Consider the following 22,845-nt stretch of genomic DNA (forward strand, 5'->3'; position numbering starts at 1 on the left):
ACTGTACGCAATATAAAAGTTTCCTTTACACTGATGTTCGAGATATTGATGAGGCGCATCTGATTTTGACGCCATTTTGACGTCAAATGGTGGAAAAAGGGAGAGCAGACTGCTTTTACTCATTCCAGATGTCAGGAAAACAATTTTCACATGTGATGAAACATGCTCTGCAACGCGTTGAAAGCTCAAGAGAGATAGTATTAGAAATGTTTCTCGTCTTTCCGTTGTTCAACATGATTCAAACTATTTCACTTGTAAATAGGCATGATAGCTTTTCTGCTGCTCCTAAAAGCAGGTCCATTTGTGGATCTCCCCTCCCCCATCTGTCCCCAACAGCTTTGTGGACTATACACCCTATAAACTCCCTAAAAACTGAATTAGTTGCTTTCAAAAAACACTCAGAATGTGTCTAAATTCAACACGACTGTAGTTAACAATTATGCAGTAAAGATGGTGACAACTATATTAAGCAATCTACTGAACCTTTAGAAATTCTGCGTATTTCTTTGTAACATGGATTTCCAATTCATCATGCACACTAATGAATTACATATTGTTGAAAATTACAACTCGATCGAACCATCAATAGTCATTCATCAGTATCAAGTCATGTTAAGTGTTTTAAATTTCACAAGTATCAAACCTAAGAGGTGCTGGGTTTTTTCCATCATGTCTTATTTTTAAAAAGTAATGTATTTATACAACATAAAAGACACAGTGGCAGTTCTTGCATAGGTGATGCCATAGGCAAGTTGCTTTTTATGATCCTCTGCCACCCACCACATACGCAAAAATATATACAAAATCTCCTGTTTTGTTCTTGCAAATGGAGTAAAACGTGTCAATAATCATCATTCAATCTGTTAGAATAAAGAATTAGGTCTGCTGTTCACCAGAGTGAAAAGGAATTTTACTAAATTACAGTATAAAACAAAACCTATCACAAAAGCAAGTTTCAGAAAAAAATAGACAAGTTGAAGTGAATGTCTGTGGATTGGTCAGTTTCCTGAGTTAAGAATGCTGATCTCATTTGGAACACAACTTTTACTTTTTAAATAAACTGTCTGCAGCAGCGCCATAGAGCATGCAGGATAAGGTGATGGGGGGTGGGGGTCGAAAAGAGGTGAGTAAGAGATGACTCAACAGCCCTCTAATATAAGATGCCCTGATGAAGGCAAACAGTGTCACCCATTCAAACGCCAAGCGAGGTAAGATCTACTCTTTCTGCTTCTGTTTGAATGTCTTATTTACTATGTTGAGGTGTTTCCCACTCTGTGTTCACTATCAAACTTGTTCATTATATAGTTGTATTTATTGTTTATCAGTTAGCTTTGTGATTTTGAGAAGCTTATTTAATTGACAGATTATAAGAAGCATGTGGTCACAATAGTTTTTTCAACCTTTTTCCTGCCTGATCTAATCATGCTTTCTAGTACTTTCAGACTACAAAATTAAAAGTAGAGGGAAAAAAAAAAAAAAAAAAAACTTTGTTAGCTAAACTCAGTGAACTTTGTTCATGGCACACAGTCAGAGAACCACAGAGTTCTTTATATTACAAATTTTTGCTGGAACAAAATGTATTGAAACTGAAATTACAAGGCGACTCAACTGAACTGCATGCATCTGATTGTTCTGAAAGCATTAACAAATATAAAAAAGCTATATTCTGAGTAATGTTTCTCACTGGTTTTGACTTTTTTTTTCTAATTCATATTCTAGGAACATGTTCTTCTATATCCAGAAAAGCACAATAACCATGAACTCGACACTAGTGGCCCTGTTTTTCTTGTTCCATGTTCTAAGTGTGGGTACAGGAAATCCTCTTCCAGACGCCAAGAGAACTATTGAGCCGATAATAAAAACGCTTATGGTTAGGCTGAACGCTTTCCAGGTATGTTTCAGAGCTCCGTTAATGAAATTAAAATAAGTGCAGCTTGAAGTTTGAATTAATTAGCTGGTTTGTGACTACAAATATGTTGTCGTTTTACAGGCTCTTCCCAGCTTGGGAGTCAATCCCCCTGAAGAAAAGGAAGGATTTTCCTCCATAGTGGCAGCTATGAATGGTTACAACAATCTGATCTCTGAAAATCTACTGAATGTTGCCCAGGTTAAAACTGACATCTCCAGACTGACCAACACCATCAACCGCAAACTAATGGACTGCCCAGAAAAAAACCCAAAGCTCACACTTCCAGTGCACCTGCAGCAACTGCAGAACGAATGGGAACAGGACCCAGAACGCCATGTTGAAGCCATCAGCTTGGCAGCTCTCAATGGAGTGAGGGAGATCCTCAAACTGCTCCAGAACCAAATTCATCGAATTGCATCTTGCTGAAAAACTGATTGAAGCCAAAGATTGAAATCTGCGCTAGCACTGTTATTGAGGTCAAAACTGTGCAATACATTTTCAATAATTTCATTTAAAAATGCACTTATTTTATAACAACTACATAAGTATTTCTTGTATTTTATTTTATTTTGTATTTTTAACCTATTTAATCTTTACTTCATGCACATCTCGATATATGTTATATGGAAAGAGTGTTGAGCCAATAACAACCACTCAGTGAGAGTGATTGGTCTAGCCCTAATGCAGAATCAGCAGTTTTGATAACTGCAACCAGACATCAGATGTACTGTCACTCCGGGAAACCCCTGAAGTCAAGGGGTTTGTTTGAGAACCAAATGCACATAGTAAATGGGAACTTTTATTTTTGTGCAATATCAACAGCTGCTGCAAAATGGGTAAATAAAAACAGGAAATATCTTGAATATTTTTGTACAATGAGTGACGTTTTAATGTTTTGAATAAAACTAAATGAATATTAAAGTTTTTCCTAATTGTCAGTGTTGTGTTATATGTACAAATGAGCTGGAAAGTCATGAAGTGAAAAAAATATTTTACGTGTACCTAAGTTGCGTGTATTTAAATGAGTAAAAGCACTCAAATATAACCAGACATTGTCAAAATAAGGAAAAATAATAAAAATAAAAATCACAAAAAGCAATGATGTACAGAAAAAGACTACATTTTAAACATTATTTTTTTTAAAGAGATATGCAGAAAACCAGAACAAAGAAGACAAAACTTCAAATTTGCTTTAACAGCAACCGTGTCATAAACAGAGCAAATAAATTGTACAGTTTAGCACAGTTCATAAAAAGGTATCTACTCAGAAATCCCACTAGATAGTATTTTGCAAGCCATGCATTTCTCAATCATCTCTTCCTTTCTTACATGGTCATGGATTTAACTATCAAACCACTTGCTTCTTTTGATGGAGGCATTCTTGTCACCGCCGCCCATGAGTTTCCTCTTGTACTGCTCCACCAAGGAATCAAAACGGTCCCCATCCTTCCTCTTGAACTGTTTCTTAGCACTCTTAAACTTTTGAAAACAAAAACACCAAAAAAGTGACATTAGACTCAACAGGACACGAGATAAACCATTTTTAACTGCTGTTCTATTGTCAAGCATAAACACAAGCTGAAAGTGAACATACGTCTTTGTATTTAAACCCTTTAATAACTCTGTCAAATATTGGTGATTGAGTAATCTTCTGATAATAATTCAAAGGTATCCATCTACATCTCAGAATACCAAGCTATTAAAAGGCGTTTGCCCTCTTTTGCCTTCTGTTTTTGTTTTTCAATCATACATAAATGTTTCAGATCAAACAAATTTTAATATTAGATAACAATAAAGTGAGTAAAAAATATGAAGTGTTTGCTCCCTAAACACTTGTTAAATTGAGCTTTCCATTCTACATAATAAAAAAAGAAAGTTTAATTGCAGTTTTTTCACAATTTAACAACAGGAGCTGCTATTTTTTTCAAATATGCACAGATTGGTTTGAAATGTTTTTTTCCATGATGTTTAAAATAATTGTTTGAAAACTACTGTTTTGCTTTTGCTCAGGTTATTTTTTCATCTAATGTTATAACTTCTTTGATGACCCAACATATTTAAATATGACAAAAAAGCAAAATCAGCATAATACTGTAAGGGGAAATACACTTTAGAGAAGTACAACATTAGAGATAACCAGATAAGATATTTTACATCTGCTGAATTATTAGTTGTCAAAATGATCACTTATTAAAAGTTTCCACAAAAAAAAAAAAAGACAACTTGTGCTTTCTCAGACAACAAATCAGAACAACTGAGACAATATTTCCAAACCTGTTTTTTGGCCTGATTAGACTTTTCAAATGGTTGTGTTGGGCACTTGTTCCTTTTAGATCCAGGCCTCGCTTTCTTGGGAGGTGGAACCTGTTGCTTGTCTTTGTCACGCATTCTGCAAAAGGACAAGAGTTAGATGAACTGACAAAAACATGTTCCCTGAGATATCAAACATAAGCTTTCTACATCCACAGCTTCAAACCGCCTGTTCAAATTGACAAAATAAAACAGAAAACCATGAAGCAGACAGAGAAGTGCTGATGGAACCGTACCTGATCTTAGGTCCACGATGGGAAGGAAAAAGCAAAACCTTCTTTCGTTTCTTTCCATTTTGTAAATCAACATGTTCAATCTCTGGTTTGGTATGAAAACCTGAAAAGTTTTGCTTCTGTCCTTCACCAGTGTCTGTTGAAGATAAAAGAGAAAACAATAATAGCAGAAGAAATCAAATTCTAGCAATATCTAATCAATTCCCTCAAGCGCAGTTTAAACTTATTTTCTATTACAAATTTCACAAAACAAACAAACAGAAAAAACACATCCTAGAAAAGCAATATTTAAAAGTCCCAGCTTTTAAAAATCATTACATAAAAAAAAATAATAAAATGGCTCTTGTAGGTTTTTAATAAGTAGAGGTCTGGAGCTCTGCAATGACTCTTTACGTTTCACGTCAACTCGTTGTAGAAATGTGACAAAACGATGGAAGATGAGGAAATGGGTGGGGAATGTCAGATAATTTGAAATATGAAAACAAAGTGTAACAAAGGGTTGACATTAACTTTCATCATGTTGACCTTGACTTAAAAAACAACGTGCAACTCCTTGTTTTAAATTAATCTGAATCTAATTTCAACATTACAGTGATGACCAATAAAATTTTGATAATGCCTTTTCTGTTATTAAGCAGCTCTATTAGAAGCACACTATTAGAAAATCTTGCAATGGCAGTAGTAGTGGTAAAAATTGGGATGACAATGTCAAGTGCAATATATTTCAAATTTCCTCTTCCTCATCTGTGCCTTCATCACTATGCAAGTTCACAACACTTGGACTATATTAGCAACAATTATTGCACTCCAAGCAGCAACATAGCGATGACAATATATCCTCTATATATTGTGCAGCCTTATTTCATGTTTGTGAGTTACAAGGCTTGGAACAATGTCCTTTGGACAAAAGGGATCAAAGTAAAGAAGAACAGAAAACAGACCCCATGTTGGACAAAAATCAAACATACACCCACAAACAAAAACATAATGGTGATTGACTTTGTTTTGAAATCACAGGACCTGCTGCAGCTAGCAGTTGATGTGAAACCCTAAAATTGAGAGAATGTGTATTTAACTATTTGAACTAGATGTCACTTGCGAATCTTTTAATTGTACTATACATGAGATGTTACAGGAGAGTAAAACATTGGAGCATATGCATCTTACCCTTAAGTCCAAGAACTTAAGTATAAATAAAACCGCAAACATGTTAGTTTAAGAAAAATCCTTTCTACCTTTCTCCTTTCCTGTCAGATGTGATGAAGACTGTCCTTTATTTCCATCCTTCTTTGTTTTTTTGGTGTCTGAACCTGTTTGGGATTTTTTTACTTCTCTTTTTACAGGTCGACTTTGGATGAAGTCCTGTCAGCAAAAGCAAAAAATATTAAGAAAATTATGCTAATGATAAAAAAAATACAATATTGTTCCAGGGACTAAAACTTGCAACAGTATCACAAAATATTACAAGAAACAAATAACTACACAAACTTTATTTCTCTGTTTCCGCATTTCCTTGAGTTTGAGCTTCCTGGAATCCTCCAGAGAGAACTCAACAATGGGTCTCTGCAAAAGAAAAGACTATTGATGCAAAGGCATCTATATATTCTCTATCTTTGACTCAAAATTATCTTATTTTGAGTTTGATCAGAAATGACATTAATAAATGCAGCTTTATTGAGTTAATGATTTTATTATAGCAAACTAAGTATGTAACATTTTTACTGCATTAAAAGCGTAACAAAAATTGTTTGATGACATCCTTGCGAAATGTAATTTTATATTGCATTGAGATGCTCCTGGGAACAGGTAACATGAAAAAGAAAAAGTTAATTAAAAGTTACTCAAGAATACGGTCAGAATAAAGTTGAGTCAGACAGATAATGGATAAAATGTAGAAAAAGTGTACCTTGTGAGGGCCAAAGATGTCAGGGTTGTTGTTAAGGTAGCGCAGCGTGGCGAGAGCCTGCTCATGGTCTCGAAACTGAACGAAACCATAACCCAACGACTGACCCGTCACTCGACCTTTCTCTGGCTTCCTGTCATACATGACCCGACACTAAAGGAAGAGGCAGGAAACAAACACATAGACATTCATATAAACACAATGAACAATAACAAAATAAAAATAATAAACTTCCTGCAAGTAACAAAATCTTACCTCTGTGATCCGAACTCCTTTGGTTCCTTGTAAACCTTTAAGGCACAGAGCTTTGAGTTTTTTATCGTCTACAGATTTTGGCAGGTTATGGATGCACAAGCGATTTTTCGATACAAATACACTTATATCCCGAAGCTTGGCTCTCTTTATTTCTTCAAACTAAAAAGAAAAGCAGCACAACTCATGAGTCACAATAGAAGTTACTTGAGAGATTTCAACAAGCTCAAGAGATCATTCACTAAAAATAATTCACCAAAACAAAAGGTACTCACTCTGACTCTTTTGGCCATATCTGCCTCAGATACTCCCTCTGCTGCCTTTGTTCCAGCGCGGATCACTGAGGGTTCGAAGGAAGGTGAGTAGAAAGCATACATTTAGGAGCATCTCAAACTAAAAGTTGGCAGAGACAAAGTTAATGTTGCATTTAAAAAATACATTTCTCAAAGTGCGCAACAATGTGACAGAATTAGTTCATTGTATCCTAAAAATTGCATTCAAGAGAAACCACCTAGTGAGCTAAATCTGCAGATTTCAGTTTGACCAGCCCTGAGCAGTGACCAGCTGCTCAGAAACCCAAACATCCCATCTTTCTTTCAACAGTAAATGCACCACACTTAAACTGTACCAGGTCACAATAACAATATTATGCTGTGTGGAGGCTGTTCCTCAGGAAAGAACACTTAAAGTTAGCTATTGTGATTGTGCTGCAAGAACATATTGCAGCAAAGTAGTCCTACTTTATTATTTTCCACGTTAAAACTCTTGCAATAAAACAAAAATCTAGAATCAAGGTGAAAATCTATCTTCTGTGGGAAAACCACATGGAAAATGCCACCCGCTGAATCAAACTGTAAATGTGAACCCCATAATCATCTTTTTTCACTTTAACGTTTGATGATCTATTATTATGGGTAGCTGATTATATTACATGAGGTAGCTAAAGCTCCATATGAAAACAAAAACACGATCACACAGAACACTACTGTCTGTGTTTTAATCTAGTACAAAAAATAAATTAACTGTATATGGTCGATAGTGATGAGACGGGCAAGCTCTGCAGTTTCCATTCTCTGCCTCAATCAGCGAACCATTACCCTACTTGATAAATACATAACAGAGTTCCTATGCAGACCAGGTGGAGGCGCCAAAAGATAAGAAGAAAATTTTCTAATCAGAATACAACTAAATGAAAAATAAAGATACATGCATCAATATTATGCCTTTTTTTCTTTATATTAAGCACACACTTATACCATAAAGAAAGATAAACTCATTTTCTATGTGTTATTTGGGTTATTTATTTTATTTTTATTCCAACTACTGAAAAGATGTGGTTTAGAAATAAAAAATGGCAATAAATATACAGGTTTTATGGGAAAATGTTTTAATGAAGTGTTACTATATTTTAATCATGACTATTTGTTCATATTTGCAACATGTGTTTATGAACTTATTCATGTTCCAAATTGGTGCATTAAGCACTTTTTTTTTTTTTACAAAAAAGTTTGTTTTTTTAATACAGCACTTGACAATTTCTATGTCTAACATGTTAAAAGATCAGATTGAAGCTAAAATGAATAAACAAAAACAATTAGACCTTACATAAACAAACTCAGCTTTATACTGAATGCTTTGTCACATACAGCACAACATTGCCTCCATCGATTACCACTAAAGGACTAAAAAAAAAAAAAAAAAAGGAGAATTAATCAAAGCTCCTTAAGAGAGACTGATCAGAAATCAGCTAAGAAACTCTGACTGGTGCATCTTTAGATGCAATGTTATGAATTTAATAACGACACAGCAAAATAGGCTGAAACACTCACATCCTTCTCTGGCCAGGTACAGGTTCCTGCTGCCCGTCTCTACTTTTTTCTTGTCGACTTTCAGCTTCAGCGCATCTTCTCTGCTCACTGCTGTAACAACCATCAGCTTTCTGCCATCTGCACGGACTCCACCATTCTGGAGAAAATGTTACAACTACATCAACATATATCCTAAAACTTGGACCACTATTGATATTGAACACCAAGGGGGCAGACGTCATTATCATTCATTAATTGTTTTTTTGGGGGTTTTTTTTTACCTCCGTCTCATCTTGGGCTGCTGCTATGCAGCTATCTGCAGCCTCTTTAGTCTTAAACTGGGCAAATGCAAGACCTGAAAAAAAAACAACTACAATAAGTAAGTGCTTCTTTCTAAAACCACAGAGGAAGAAAGGACATACTGTATATTGACAGTTTTTCTGACCTTTGGAATGCTGTGTCTCTGGGTGGAGGACAATCTTTACATAGTTGACCTCTCCAAATTGTAGAAGAACTTCCTCCAGACCCTCCTCTTCCGTGTCAAATGACAAGTTCCTAAATGCCAGATTTATAAATGATAATACTATAATGACTCTGCAGAATTGTTTGGAAACATGCAGGAGAAAGAGTAAAATATATTAATGTTGGTTAGAGTTGAGCAAAGAGAAAAACGATCCCACCTGATAAAAACTGTTCGGCCCTCATTTACATCTGAAGGCAAGTGTTTCTTTGGCTTTTGTTTTTGAACTAGAGAATAAAACAGTTGTAACATGTTAGAATGATTGTACTAAAGACAAGAAAAACACATAGAAATCATGTAAGAAATATAATAAACACAATGATAAAACAAGAAAAATCAATTTAAACCTGGTGAAATTTCTTCTTCCTCTTCATCATCACTCTCACTGTAATCCTCATCTGAATCAATGCCATCATCATCGCCATCATCATCACTATTATCCTCCTCCTTAATTTCATCCTGCTCTTCGTCGTCCTCCTCCTCTTCAGCATCACCATCATCATCTTCTTCTTCTTCAATGTCATCTTCATCGCTTGACTGAAGATTCTCCACCTGCTGTGCAGTTGCCTTCAATTCACCTCTACAAAAGCATTAGCAACATTAGCAACACTGCAACACTTAAGAGCAGAACAACGGTATCGGAAATGTATAAGCATAAGAATCACTTTTTCTTCACAGCTGTTTCTCGTTTCTTTTCTTCATCCTCAGATTCACTTCCTGCTTTGGGATCTGCCTCTTCTGCAACTTTATTTCCTGACAATGAAAACCAATCACCGTTAAGAGAAGGCCTGTTACGATACATTTCAACCTTGTCGATCAAAAGATAAGGGAGTAAAATTTAAGTATATCAATGTCAATATTCCCTCAATATCCTCTTACATTTTCTAAATCTAAGAGCAGCATAAAATACTTTAATTATAACATTTTACATATTAAAAAAAAAAATACTTTAAAAAGTGTAACTGTTGAACATGTCACAACAGAAACTTTTTTGGAAATAAGCAAAAAAGTAGCAAGAATATCAGTCAGTTTTTATTTTGCAAAAATAAATCAACAAATATATTTATACACTAAAAACAACTCCTAATCGTGTTTTTTCTTGCTTTTGTTTTTTTTTCCATCACCTGTAAGATTTGATAGTTTTTAGGTGAAAAGGTTTTAACTTTGTAACATCGGAAAAATAATGAAAAGGAATTTAGGAAAAAATTTAATTGAATTTGTGGAAAAATAAATAAATGTCATGGGTATCTACATAGCGTCCATCCAAAATGACCACTTATTAGCCTCTTTACAAATTTCCTCAACATGTTCAAACAAATATTTAAAAAAATATAAAACAAAGTTCTTTTTTATCACTGGACAAATTTGTACTCAAGTAGAGGGTATTAACCATAACATTTGTGTCAAATTACACCATTTGAATCAATTTAAAAAACATATAATAGTTCAGGGCAGTACAAGAGTTGCAGTTTTTGACTAACACTGTTGCAAATAATCATGTCCTTTGGTGTTCATAGCACCAAGCCTTTTTGTCACAAAGCCAAGCCAGAGTTAATTAGGCGACCATTAAGTTCTGCTATGAATAATTACTGCATCCACACACACGTATTTACCTTTTAAAGACTGCTGTGCTGCAATATAGTTTTCTTTTGGCACAGCCCAGTCAACTGCTACTTGGCGACCTGTGAAGATTCAAAAAAGATTACAACATAGAAATTAATGATATGAATTGAATACTGTAAAACCAGAAATACTGTCTTGTGCACTGACCTTTTATCTCTTTCAGATTCAAAGCTTGGAGTGCCTTTGTGGCACCAGACATATTTTTAAACTGGACAAATGCAAATCCACGCATCTTTCCATCTATTAGAAAAAAAAAAAAAAAAGGAAATGTATTTCTGCAGTGCAAGGCAAAGCTTATGTGTGCATTAAGAGCAAAATAAGTACCTGGTTTGAGGGGTATACTGGCCTCCACTACAGTGCCAAACTTTTCAAATGTTTCTTTTAGATCCTGTTCTGTGCACTGCAACATAAGAAATTTATTAGGAGAATTTAGGATTTACAATTATTTTTATAAAGCCAGTGTAACAATGTATGTCACAAGACAATGTATGTTACAAGACTATACTATGTATAGTACAACAATTAGCTAAATGCATTGCAAACTTTTTTATTTATCAGCAAATGCAAACAAAGCGAATAAAACTAGTCAACATGTCAAAATATATCAAATCAAAGTAAGCTGACTAAATGGCAAGCTTTTGTTTGTAAAGAAATAAGTTGGAGGTTTGAAATGAATTATGCAGAAACATCAACAGGTAAGGTGTTGGCATCGGGATTTTTAGAGGGCAAACATATTTTAGTGCCAGAAAACCTAAAACACTTGATAATGTATAACACATTTTTCTTTAAATATAAGGAAAAATTCTAGCAGCAATATGTTGATGGATGCTCACTATCTACACAAAAAAGACTTAGCAAAATAGGCGAAATTTGTTAAGGTAAGTAAGTGGATAAAACAGTTTTCCTCTCACGCTACCAAAAAATGCTCTTTTTACATAGTTTTTTTTTTACATACGTTTTTTTGCCACAATAATCAAACCCACTTTAATCTTTTAATTGTAAAAATAACAATATTTCATGGGGGAGCAAAAAAAGAGTGATTCCGCAGAACAGTTATTACCCTAACCTGAATTGTACCACATTTTAGTTTTGTGATTAACAGTTTTGTCACAGCGCCAAATAAATGCAGAAAGTATTTTTCCTTCCTTCCCCTTCCGCATCACCATGTAAATCTTCATTTTGTGAACTGAAATTTATGCTTTAGACACCACTGTGTCTTACATTTTATTATGCAAGCATGCCCAAGTTCAGTGTTCCAAAAATAATATTAAAGATGAAATAAAAAGCATTAATTAAATGCTCTGTGCCTTGGATTTTCAGTTATCTTGTGGTAAAAGATGAAAAATGATGCTATGGCATACAGAACAGTGATATCCAATCAGGTGTCCAGGTGGTAGAAGTTTGTATGCAACTTTATTTCAGTCCATTGCTATTGTAAATTGTCACCAAACAACGCACTATACCTTAAAACTGAGATTCCTTATGACAAGTCTGGCTTGTTTAGATATTCTTTTCTTTACGTCTGTAGTTTCCTGCTCATGTTGAGATGTTTCTGACGCTTCCTCTTTTTCTGCAAAATAAAAATATATGAAGTTATTAAATGGACTGAAAACAGCCTGTTTGTCAAGGCTTTTGTTTTCATGCAAGTTTACATTCATATTTATGGTGTGTCATTGGTAAAGTAAATAGACAGCAATGTTTTTGGTTTCTTCGGTCTGTTAGAGAAAAAAAAAAAACTTTAGCTTGTGAATTTAATATTTTGTTTGGAACTGTGACATTTATAAAAGTATGAATAACATGATGAACAAAATCACTTAGAAAAATTATCAGCCGCATTTTTTTCCCCTATCACAAGCTAAATAAAAGTACATTTTACTGTGTAACTTTACAAACGGCACCTAATACATACCTGTTTTCTTTTTATTGTTTAATTTCTTTTTAGCAACTGAGAGAGACAACTTTTTCCCGTCGTATTCTTTTATTTCCTTCAAGGCTCTCTTTGCGTCTTCTTCCATAGAATAAGTGACGAAGCCGAAGCCCCGACATTTTTCTGCTCCTGGTTTATGGGAAATAAAAGAAAACAGCTATTAATAGGGTATTCTTACATATTTACAATTGTGGGTCAGGTCATTTGATCTTCAATCAAGTTTGTGTCACACATTCGCGCATTTAGTGGTATAAATATTAACGCACCTTTTTCTCTAACAACGAAGCATTGTTTCACTGGACCAATTTCAGAGAATATTTCCTCAAGCCGCTCGTTTGTTGCTGATTCTGGCAAAGATGCCACGAATATCGTTAGCGCAGGCATGGCTCTTTGGTGGCAGCTAAATGCTAACACTTAGCTCTGAAAAAACTCCACAAACCGAAGTCTAATTTGTCCACTACTCGGCACTGCACTTCACTGTCAAGCTACTGGTACTGGCATAAATAAGCCACACATATAGATGCTATAAGTATGTTTTACTAAAGCGTCGCTATCTACCACATTAAGTCGCATGTTTACATGTGGGAGCAGCCATCTTGGAATATTAGGGGATTCATTTTTCGCATAATTAAGGATGAGCTTTGCTGCCATCTATCGGGCTGGAGGCTTCCACGTTTAAACCTTTACTCCGAGCTTTTCTTCTCCTTTCCAGACCTGAAATAAATAAATAAATAAATAAAATAAAACTTTCCAGATCTGCTCTAATCGTAAGCGAGAAACTGATGCCCTAATGATGTTAACATTAAAAAAGCAAAAATAAAAATAACATAAGCAAAATAATCAACAAAAGAATTAATTTTTTGTTATTTTTCTCTCACTTATAATTTCATTACAGATACACAAAAATCCTTGCTGATCACAACACACCTTTATGACTTAATTATGTGATTTAATTATAAATGCATGAACACAATGATTGATCTCGCCCGATCTTGACTATGTTTAAAATAATATTGTAGTATAAAAGTTTTAAACCATTTCTGGTCAAAACCAGTTTTTTACTCTATTTAGGGGGAAAATACTTCTTTTTACAATCTTCAGTAAGTAAAAAGACATCTTGCTTAATTTAATCCAAAATACAAAGAAGTCTGGTTCCAAGTAAGAATAACATGGACAACAGAGGGAAAACTTAAAATTTTACACATTATCTTGGATTATGTATAAATTGTCATATTATCTGAGAAACAGTTTTAGCAGAAATCTATATCTTTTATTATTTTCTTCTTTTCTACAGTAATACGAGACATAATGACTAGATGAACTCATTTAACTATTTGCCACCAGGGGGAGCCAAAACATAAGACAGACATTCTAACAAAAACGTTTTCTTTGCAAATGTTCATGCTGAAAAACACTCTCAACTAAATAACCTAATTATAATATAGAATTTTATTTTAAACTAAAAAGAAAATGAATAAGAACACCAGGAGAACTTTCGATCAAGTCTCCTTACTATTGATCAGTAATTTGCACAAATAGCACAGTGAAAGTTAACATTTACTTGCTGTGTACTTTTCCACAAACAACCAAGTAATGAAACAACTCAAATTAAAGGCACTAAGTTCAACAATGTCCTTCAGTAATTAAACAGAGTAACAATCTACTAAAACAATGGGGATTTCCAATCAGAACTACTTCAGGTTTCAAGTGTAGCTACTGCCTATTCTGGGAAGCTTTTGTGTTTTTGTGAAAGAACTGTTTGTTTATTAAGGTCCACATTAGCTTCAGCAGGACTACAGCTATTCTTGCCGAGTCCAACAGAATTGTAGGTACAGTCAAAAACATAAAAGACAGTCTAGCCATTCCCTTTAAAATGCCGATTGTTATTTTTCCATTTCAAGTAGAGAGACTTGCAATAGATTTTACACAATTTATTGCAATTGTTCTTTCTACACTCTACAACGACTTGCATATCCTCTGTCTTACTTTTTCACCCGTACACTTGACGCAGGGAATGTGACATTGTTACCCTATATCCAGTATTCATCTGTGTGTGGTGGCTGTTCTGGAATGGATCTGTGGTTGTCCTTGTTGCACCATTTCCAACCACATCACATTAATTTTCTGTTAATATGGTTGAGACCATACAATCAATTTCTTCAGCAGGGATTTTTATGGCTTAATCTTGTTGTGAAGGGTGTCGATGACTGTCTTTTGATCATCTCCCGATACAGCGATCTTGTAACAATATTCAAATCTTTTGAGGTGTACAAATAATTTCATGTCATAAGCAGTACAGTTGATTTTAAACAGAAAAAATCTGAGAGAGGATTTGTAATGGAACTTTTAGTAAATTCTGGTTTGAATAAACATTAAAGTAAGTTCAAGTTCAAAGAAGTTAAGTTCTTTACATATTAGCACCAAAAACATCCACTTAAGTTTTAAAGGCATTACAACTCAGTAAAGTATAATTCTCATAGGAATATATGATGTTATGATTATAAAATATATTGAAACACCCATACATTGCAATAAACAACATGTTTTAACCACAAATAAGTAAGACGAGAACAAAAGTTGTCAAAGTGGAAAGTAATGAGGAACTCAAGTCTTGAATGTACTTCAAGGCTGTCACACTGAACATGATTTTTGCTTCACATTTTCCAGAATGAATGAATACAGGGAAGGTGTGGCTAAGATAAATGTCCAAAAGATGAAGAATAGCTGCAGATTCACTGTTTCTACTCAGCAAAAGCAGACTTCCCACCCGAGATGTTGAGACAGGGAAATGTGCTTAAATCTTGTCTGTCACCTTTAAAAGAAAAATAAAAGAAATGTTGACGATGGTAGCTTTCTGTTCAACAAAGATTCTCTGACAATCTAACTTAAAATAACAAGGATAAAAAAAAAAACATGAGGCCTAACTGCTTAATGTAAAATCTGCCCTGCTGTGTTCTTCGCTGCTGTTTCACAGTATTACTTGTGATAGCCACAATGGTTGTGTTCTGAGTGGTGAACTCACACAGTTTTTTGTTTTTTTTATCAGAACTGAACCCAATTTTTAAAGACATTTGAGCTGTGATTTAAATCAAGTTTATTTAAAAATCCATAGCTGCTAAATTAACTAAGCACAGGAAGTACAACTGAGGTATTTTGAATTTAGCCAATAACAGCCTCACATCTTGGCCTTCAGCGGGACGATGTGGAGTGAGTGTAGGAATGTGTTTAAAGTGCTCAGATACTCCTGCGGATGTTGCCGTAAATGACCAGCATGTGTTGAAACTTCCCACTTCTTTGTCGTTATGTCCATCTCACAATTCTGCCAGTAATCCACTAATTTCTCCACACTTCGTGCATCACTCAGCAGGTCGTTTTCACAGAAGAAGATCAGCGCAGGGGCTTTGACTGGAGTGTTATAAAATGCATCGATGCTTGCATTGAAGTAGTCCACCGTCTGGCGTTTAAAAATGCAGAAGTAGAGCATGCTGGCTTGTACTACTAGACTCTCCAAACGAGGATACAAAGTTTTCCCAAGACCTACACATAGAGAATAGCACATTTAATTCATCTGGAACAGAGAAGGAAGATTTAAAATCGAATGTGTTGTATTCGTGTGTTAAATTAATTGGATACTGACTAACCTGTGGCCATGTGCTCCAGTGAGCCTATCACCAAGCTGTCATAGACTTGGCCTTTGATCCTGTTTGTCACTGCCTGGTATTGCTGTTTGTCCTGGGAGATATGGACCAGCAGCTGAGCGAACGTGTAGCCGCCAATGGAGAAGGCATGAACGAGGAGGGGACGGGACATAAAGCGTTCACTCTGGAGCAACTCCAGCAATGTTTTTCCACGGTCCAGTCCCCAGCGAGGCCACAGGAAGTCTTTCACCTTGTTTAAAGAAAACAAAAAACTGAGTTTATAATGCAAATACCAGTTTATATATACACTGAATGTTTTCAGGTTGAGAAAATTGTAAAACTACACCTCAAAACGATACCTCCAAATGTTAGAAAAGTAAATAATTAACGGTGTACATTATTATTTATGGTTTAATACGATCGATGCAAATTCCTAAGTTTTCTCACAATATACAGTGCCTTGCAAAAATATGAACTCTTGAACTCTTTCATATTGCAACCAAAAATTTCGATACATTTTATATGGTGGCCATACTTTTGAAAAATGCAATTTGCTAATTTTTGCATATTCTATCAAATATTTAAACCATTTTACCATATACCTAGTTGTATGTTTAGGGCTGTCCCTAAACCTCTCTCTTTTAGGAATTTTGCAGCCTGAATCTGGTTTTGCTCTAGGATTCCCTTGTAAGATCCTTTAATTTTGTTCTCCAAATCAACCCTGACCAGCTTGCCTGTCCAGTTGGAGACATACAGTACATTTAAGGTGAGAATGGTGTCTTCAAGGTGTTAGCTTTTTCTTGGTCTTGTCTAACCATAGCACCTTCTTCTTCCTATTTGCTGTGTTCTTTACCTTTCTTGTGACATACAGCAGAGCAGACATGTTGTGATTATCTTTCAGTAATTCATCAACTTTGCCATTCTTTCATTGAGACCTTGTCTGCTGAGTTCATGACTAATAGTTTTCCAGTCAACAAATTCTCCCATCTGAGCTGCGGATCTCTGCAGAATCTCCAGAGTTACCATTGACTACTTAGCTGCTTCTCAGATTAGCGCTCCCTTTGCCTGTTAGCTTACGTGAATGACCATGTCATAGCAGATTTACAATTTTGCCATATTCTTCCCACTTTGGAACAATGGCATTTTGAACAGCGATGTCATAAGTTTGGGATAGTGTTTTAGAACCCAACCCTGCTGTAAATGTCTATAAAACTTTATTGCTGGACTGTCTGCCATATTCCTTTGTCTTCACTATGCTGTTTGTTCACTAATGTTTCCTAAAAAACCTCTGAGGTCTTCACAGAACAGCTGTGACTCCTATATATATATGCATGTATGTAAAACTGTAACTATGTTCTAATTTATGTTGGCCCATTACAGAACATCCATAATAAATACATTGTAGTTTGTTTTTGTAATGTGACAAAATAAACAGATGATCTAATTGTCTTCACCTATAAAATCCTGTAAGTTTAGACCCTAAACTCAGAGCCAATTGCAATTGGCTCAATTGGCATCTCGGCCAATTGAGCTATTGGCCGAGATGCAATAACTCAATGGTGGAGATATAACAGAAACAACAGTAATAAACAAATATTATTACTCACTCTGTTTTAAATATGACTAGAATTAATTTATGACAGGTGTTGCATGTGAAATATTCTATTCACAGACCCATTTACATACATGAAAGAATAATGAAAATAATGCCTTATCAAGCACAATCTTCTCCACCATTGAAAGGTTTCAGCCTATTCACCTCCTTCATCACAGACACAGACAGGTGTCTTTGGAAAGTTTATTTGCAAACGGGAAAAGTCTCAGAGAAGAGACAGGAGAATGGATTTATCCCAGTAGGTGATTCCCACATTCCAAGCCCGCTCTGCATGACATGGTGACCGGCTCGTTAATGAGGCAATGAAGCCTTCAAACTGCTTCGCCACGTAGAGACCAGGCACCCTGTGCATAAGCAACACTTCGGTTGCTATTGTCTCTCATCACTCCCAGATTGGACCGTCTCCTTGCAGAGAAACAAGCTCAGGGCTCCCATTAGTCGTTATCGTGAGTTAAAATTTTTCACGAAAGTAAAATGTTCGTTTTTGTGGTGCATCTGTGTCTTATTTTGAAGGGATATGTACACGTTACCATAGCGACCAGAGTCAGAAAGCGTTAGGGCAGTGGTCGAGACGAGATGAGAGGAGTAGAGCTTGTGAGTTTTAGGTCTGGTTCACACGGCACGATTTAAGGATTGAACAGTACAACATGTTCGATCGGTTCGTGTGTCCAGCCACACGGCAGGAACGACACACCACACACGAACCGATTCCACTCACGAACATCCCGATTCCAGAAGAAAATCCAGTAAAACCCCCAACATACCGTACGTGAATTTAGAATAATCAAACACGGATGACAATGTAGGAGCAGTAGTGATAGTTTGTGGACTCATTTTAAGCGATAAAAGACGTAACAAAAAGAAAAGGCGTTTGATAAAAGACGGCGGGAGCAGTCCGCTCTATTTGCTGCACTGTGATTTGAAGGTGAGTTATGTTTTTTCGTAAACATTTTTAACTGAATAAACATAACCACATGTAATAAACATAAATAAAAATGACCTTTACATATCGTAATAAACATTTCCACATATCACCTTCGATGTCGATCTGGACTCTCATTTGCGCCATGTCAACTGTTTGGGATTCCCCTCCGTTCTTACGTCACCGCGCTTTCTGATTGGCTACCTGTCAGCATTCAACAGGCTGCTTTCTCGCTCCCAGTCAGGTAAAACCCCACAGGCTGCGATAATCGGGCCAAGACAATGTTGAATATGCCCGATATGACCACGTAACACACCACACACTGCAGGACGTTGTAAGATTGTTGTAAAGGGAAAATCGGGTCAAAAAAAAAAAAGGCGATAGCGGGAACGCCAACATGCAGAAGCATTATCTGACGGTTCCTTCCCCCCCTAAGCAAGTAGGGTACTTACAACAGATCTGCTGTTGTTGTATCAACCTTCCAGACCTCTCAGGTCTTCCGGTTCTGGTCTGCTCTGCATCCCCAGAACCAGAACCAAATGAGGAGAAGCAGCTTTCAGCATCTATGCACCACAAATTTGGAACAAACTTCCAGAAAATTGTAAAACAGCTGAAACACTGACTTCTTTTAAATCTCAACTAAAACCCCACCTGTTTAGAATTGTATTTGAAATGTAATCAATTCCAAATTTATTGATGGAACTTGACTTAATGTCGTGTTTTGATTATTGATTCTGTGTTGCATTGTGTTTCTGTGTTTGTAATGATGTAAAGCACTTTGAAATGCCTTGCTGCTGAAATGTGCTATACAAATAAAATTTGATTGATTGATTGATTACAAGTAGAGCAAGCACCCTACTTTCCCTTAGGGTACTTGGGGCAATAAAAAGATAATTTTTATCTAGGTAATTTTATCTAAATAAAAATCCTTCTCCTTAGGTTGAAGGCGAATCAACCTAAGCCCTGATTCCTCTTCAGGTTTGTGTTAAAGTGCTATAAAAAATCACTGCCACAAAATAACCTTTGATCACCTGAGTCCTGTTTTTCTGTACATTGAAAGTTTGCACAAAAGAACAGCTTGTCCTGAGTGTAGGTGATACAAGCACGAGACAGTCTCTGTGTTACGGTCTTGCTCAACTCAAGCAACTAACAGCCAACTCTTTATCTTGTTTCTACAAAGATGGGCCTTTCTGAATAAAGCAGTGTGTCAGATGCTATTTTTGTTGAGTCATTTTGTCAGGAAATACAGTTTGCTCTAGCCAACAGAAGCTGCACCTTATTTGTAACTTTTCCAAATGTTTTACAAATAACATTCACTTAAGGCCAGCACTAAGCCTAACTACGTCATTCACCTTAAACTATGCTCCATTAAGATAAGGCGCAGTTAACCAGTTTACAGTAATTGATAAAAACAAACTTCTTTAACTTCTAGGGCTTAGTGTATCAAGCAATAACTAAATTACTTGAGTACCCACTTTTCTTTTCTCTAATGAGGTCAAACTGCATCATTTCAGGAGGCTCATGGTCTGGACTTTGAGCCTTTGCAGCAGCTTCATTCTCTTTATTATTCTACCATTGTTTTGGAGCTTTTCTGCTCTGTTTGGGTACATTGTCCTGCACAGTTTGGACCTGGCTTTAACTTTTTTACTAATGGCTTCACGACAGTATGATACAAAGGTGCTCAGACATATATTTCTGATAAGATATAAAACTCTTCTAAATGTTTTCCACTTGGTGTAATCTCACTTTCTGACATGAAGTCTGTTATTTCTACAGAATGACAGACTTCAAAATGATCCATCAAATGTATATATTGCCTTATAAACACTTCCAAACTGACATACATCTACATTACTTATTCAAGATTAATGCCTTTTTTCTTGGCATTATGTCAAGACTAGAAAAGTAAACTCCTGATTTTGCAGCAAAGATAAAATGCACTAAAGATAAAAAAACCCCACACATCCAATCAGTGTTTCTTGATCTAAACAAGTTACCTAGATTTTTATCTAGGTAACTTGATAAAAATTACCTAGATAATTTTTATCTAGGTAACTTTATCTAGATAAAAATTATCTAGATAAAATTTGTACCCTGTTTTTATCTAGGTACAAATTAACATTTGTTTTGGATATGCATGTTGTATTTGCATAACAATACCTCGATATGCATAATTCTATAATGAAAAGAGTGCACTCCCTTTGTACCAATGTCAAAACTGGCCTTATTTTGTGAACTTAGTCCGTTCTTGTTTTGTCTTACCTCACTTTCCACCACAAGCACATCAAAACCAGTCCGAAAATAGATTTCGCAGTACTTTGACACAGCTTGGGGTCGTGATCCCAGCCACGGCAGCATCAGCATGAGGGGTTTATGGTCCTCAGGGGTCTGACTCTGGACCCTTGCGCCTGGAGAGGTTAATTCATTCAGGTACAAGGTGACGTTCTTACAGAGGCGGTGGGCAGTGATGCCTCTGCTCAGACTTGTCCTGGCTATCATAATTCTAGCTCCAGCTCTAATGGTTTCGTAATGACGAGACAACAAGTCCGCCTGCAAGGAAAACAGGAAAAAGAAAGAAATGTACACGTTCCGTGAAAATAGAATATAACATGCACGCTAAAGTTCTCGTACAATTAACTTCAATTAGGTTTAAACATTTAGTAAACAACCAAACAATACACAAAGTTAGAAAGTAATTACATGTTTGGTCTCCTGCTCGAAACTCGCATGAAAACCGTTCCCTGTTTTTGTTGCCTGGGTAACTAACCTGTTCAATTTGGTCCAAAATATGCTTTAATTATCAAGGAGCTATCTTCCGGAGCAGCATTCCTACTAACGGTGCAAAACTAATTGAAACAGTCTAACATTTGATTTAATGAGTCGGACTTCTGCTGTTTACTCCTCCTTTCTCTGGAACTGGGTGGCTTCTTATTCTGCTGTTGGTAACCAGCTCCTGGGTGCATTTAGCGCCACCTATTAGACTTCCAGGGAAAGAGTGAGTTATGGATGTCATCAAATGAAAGCTATTTGTCTGAAGCAGAGGTCTGCAACCCTTAAAATATAAAGAAGAGGCATTTTTCTCACAGTCCAACTACAGAAGACTTGATTAAAACTGCAAATGCTGCATGTTTTTTTTGTTTGTTTTTTTAAGAGAGAGATAATTTAGATGAATATTAATAAGAATACCAAGAATATGACAATACTATCTGTTGTCCATTTTTAAAGAACCAAACAAAAATATTTCAAATAGCATTACTGTTGCAGAGGTTTTTATAATCATTCCATTAAAAAATACAAAAACCTCCATTTTGTATTATATTATAGTATTATATTATAGTATTGTAAATATTTTAGTTGGTACTTGAATAGTTTTAGGCTAAAGTTATTATGAGCCATTTTGGAAGGTCCAAAGAGCCACTTAGGGGCTCCAGAGTCACAGGTTGCAGACCTCTGGTCCAAAGGCTTGAAAATGGTTGTGCTTCTTAAAGCAATGTGATCATAAAGTGTCAAAAGAAAAAGTGAAAAGTTTCTGTTATTCAGTGCATACATGCAGCTTTCATTTTCTTGTCCAGCTATATCTGTGTGCCTTGTCGTGACTGTTCTCCTTCCCATACGGGACCCAATTCCTGTTGACACTATTCTATTCAGGAGGATTTGTCTAAACAGATCCAAGTTACTCTACATAACCACCTATTAAGTGTGAAGCGGCAATAATTTGCCCACGTCCCTTTCTGAGCTCATATGTTTGGGCTGTCATTGTTCCTCCCCAGCCTTTTAGTTACAGGCTGACTTGATGCTTTCCTGTGTCCTCATCAGACACGGGGTTAATCTCACCCTGGGTTGTGGTGGAAGTTCCTCTCTGACTCTGTGTTTCATCTGATTTAGCTTCACTCCCAAGTGTTACAGATGTGAATGTAAATCATATTTTCATGGGCAAAAGTTATGAGCAAACAGGGTATCTGTAAGAGTTCATGCTTCCAAAGCCTGGATAACTTTTGGGATACAGAACAGAAACATGTGTGTGTGTTAAATAATTTCCTATTTGTTTTGGAATGCTATTTTGATTTCTTTTTGGACATTTTTTTTCTTTAGACAGTAAGAGTTTCGTGCACATTTGGCAGCATAGGATGAGATGTGATTGCCTGTGTAGAGTACATGAAGAGACATTTTTGAAATTCTTCTTTC

General features: G+C 35.8%; 2 protein-coding genes across 3 annotated transcripts; both read right to left on the reverse strand.

Moving 5' to 3' along the window:
• Positions 1-3,013: 3,013 nt before the first annotated feature.
• rbm28 (RNA binding motif protein 28) lies at positions 3,014-13,099 on the reverse strand. The gene is made up of 20 exons (XM_032585699.1): positions 12,752-13,099; positions 12,468-12,614; positions 12,022-12,128; positions 10,883-10,958; positions 10,706-10,798; positions 10,549-10,617; positions 9,601-9,688; positions 9,283-9,515; positions 9,096-9,162; positions 8,861-8,970; positions 8,697-8,770; positions 8,437-8,572; positions 6,883-6,947; positions 6,611-6,769; positions 6,359-6,508; positions 5,941-6,015; positions 5,688-5,814; positions 4,456-4,588; positions 4,184-4,298; positions 3,014-3,388 (listed from the first exon to the last, which is right to left on the reverse strand). The coding sequence occupies exons 1-20, from the start codon at positions 12,867-12,869 to the stop codon at positions 3,251-3,253; spliced, it is 2,280 nt and encodes a 759-aa protein (XP_032441590.1). The 5' UTR covers positions 12,870-13,099; the 3' UTR covers positions 3,014-3,250.
• A 413-nt stretch (positions 13,100-13,512) lies between these two features.
• LOC116734363 (uncharacterized) lies at positions 13,513-21,593 on the reverse strand. 2 transcript variants are annotated; one of them, XM_032585710.1, is made up of 4 exons: positions 21,428-21,593; positions 20,923-21,210; positions 16,127-16,373; positions 13,513-16,022 (listed from the first exon to the last, which is right to left on the reverse strand). In XM_032585710.1, the coding sequence occupies exons 2-4, from the start codon at positions 21,157-21,159 to the stop codon at positions 15,661-15,663; spliced, it is 846 nt and encodes a 281-aa protein (XP_032441601.1). In that variant the 5' UTR covers positions 21,160-21,210; positions 21,428-21,593; the 3' UTR covers positions 13,513-15,660. The 2 variants fall into 2 exon arrangements, with proteins under 2 accessions (XP_032441601.1, XP_032441608.1); XM_032585717.1 differs by having other exon boundaries at positions 21,361-21,593.
• Between the last annotated feature and the right edge of the window lie 1,252 nt (positions 21,594-22,845).

This window comes from Xiphophorus hellerii, chromosome 2 (assembly GCF_003331165.1).
Source record: "Xiphophorus hellerii strain 12219 chromosome 2, Xiphophorus_hellerii-4.1, whole genome shotgun sequence".
NCBI lineage: Eukaryota > Metazoa > Chordata > Actinopteri > Cyprinodontiformes > Poeciliidae > Xiphophorus > Xiphophorus hellerii.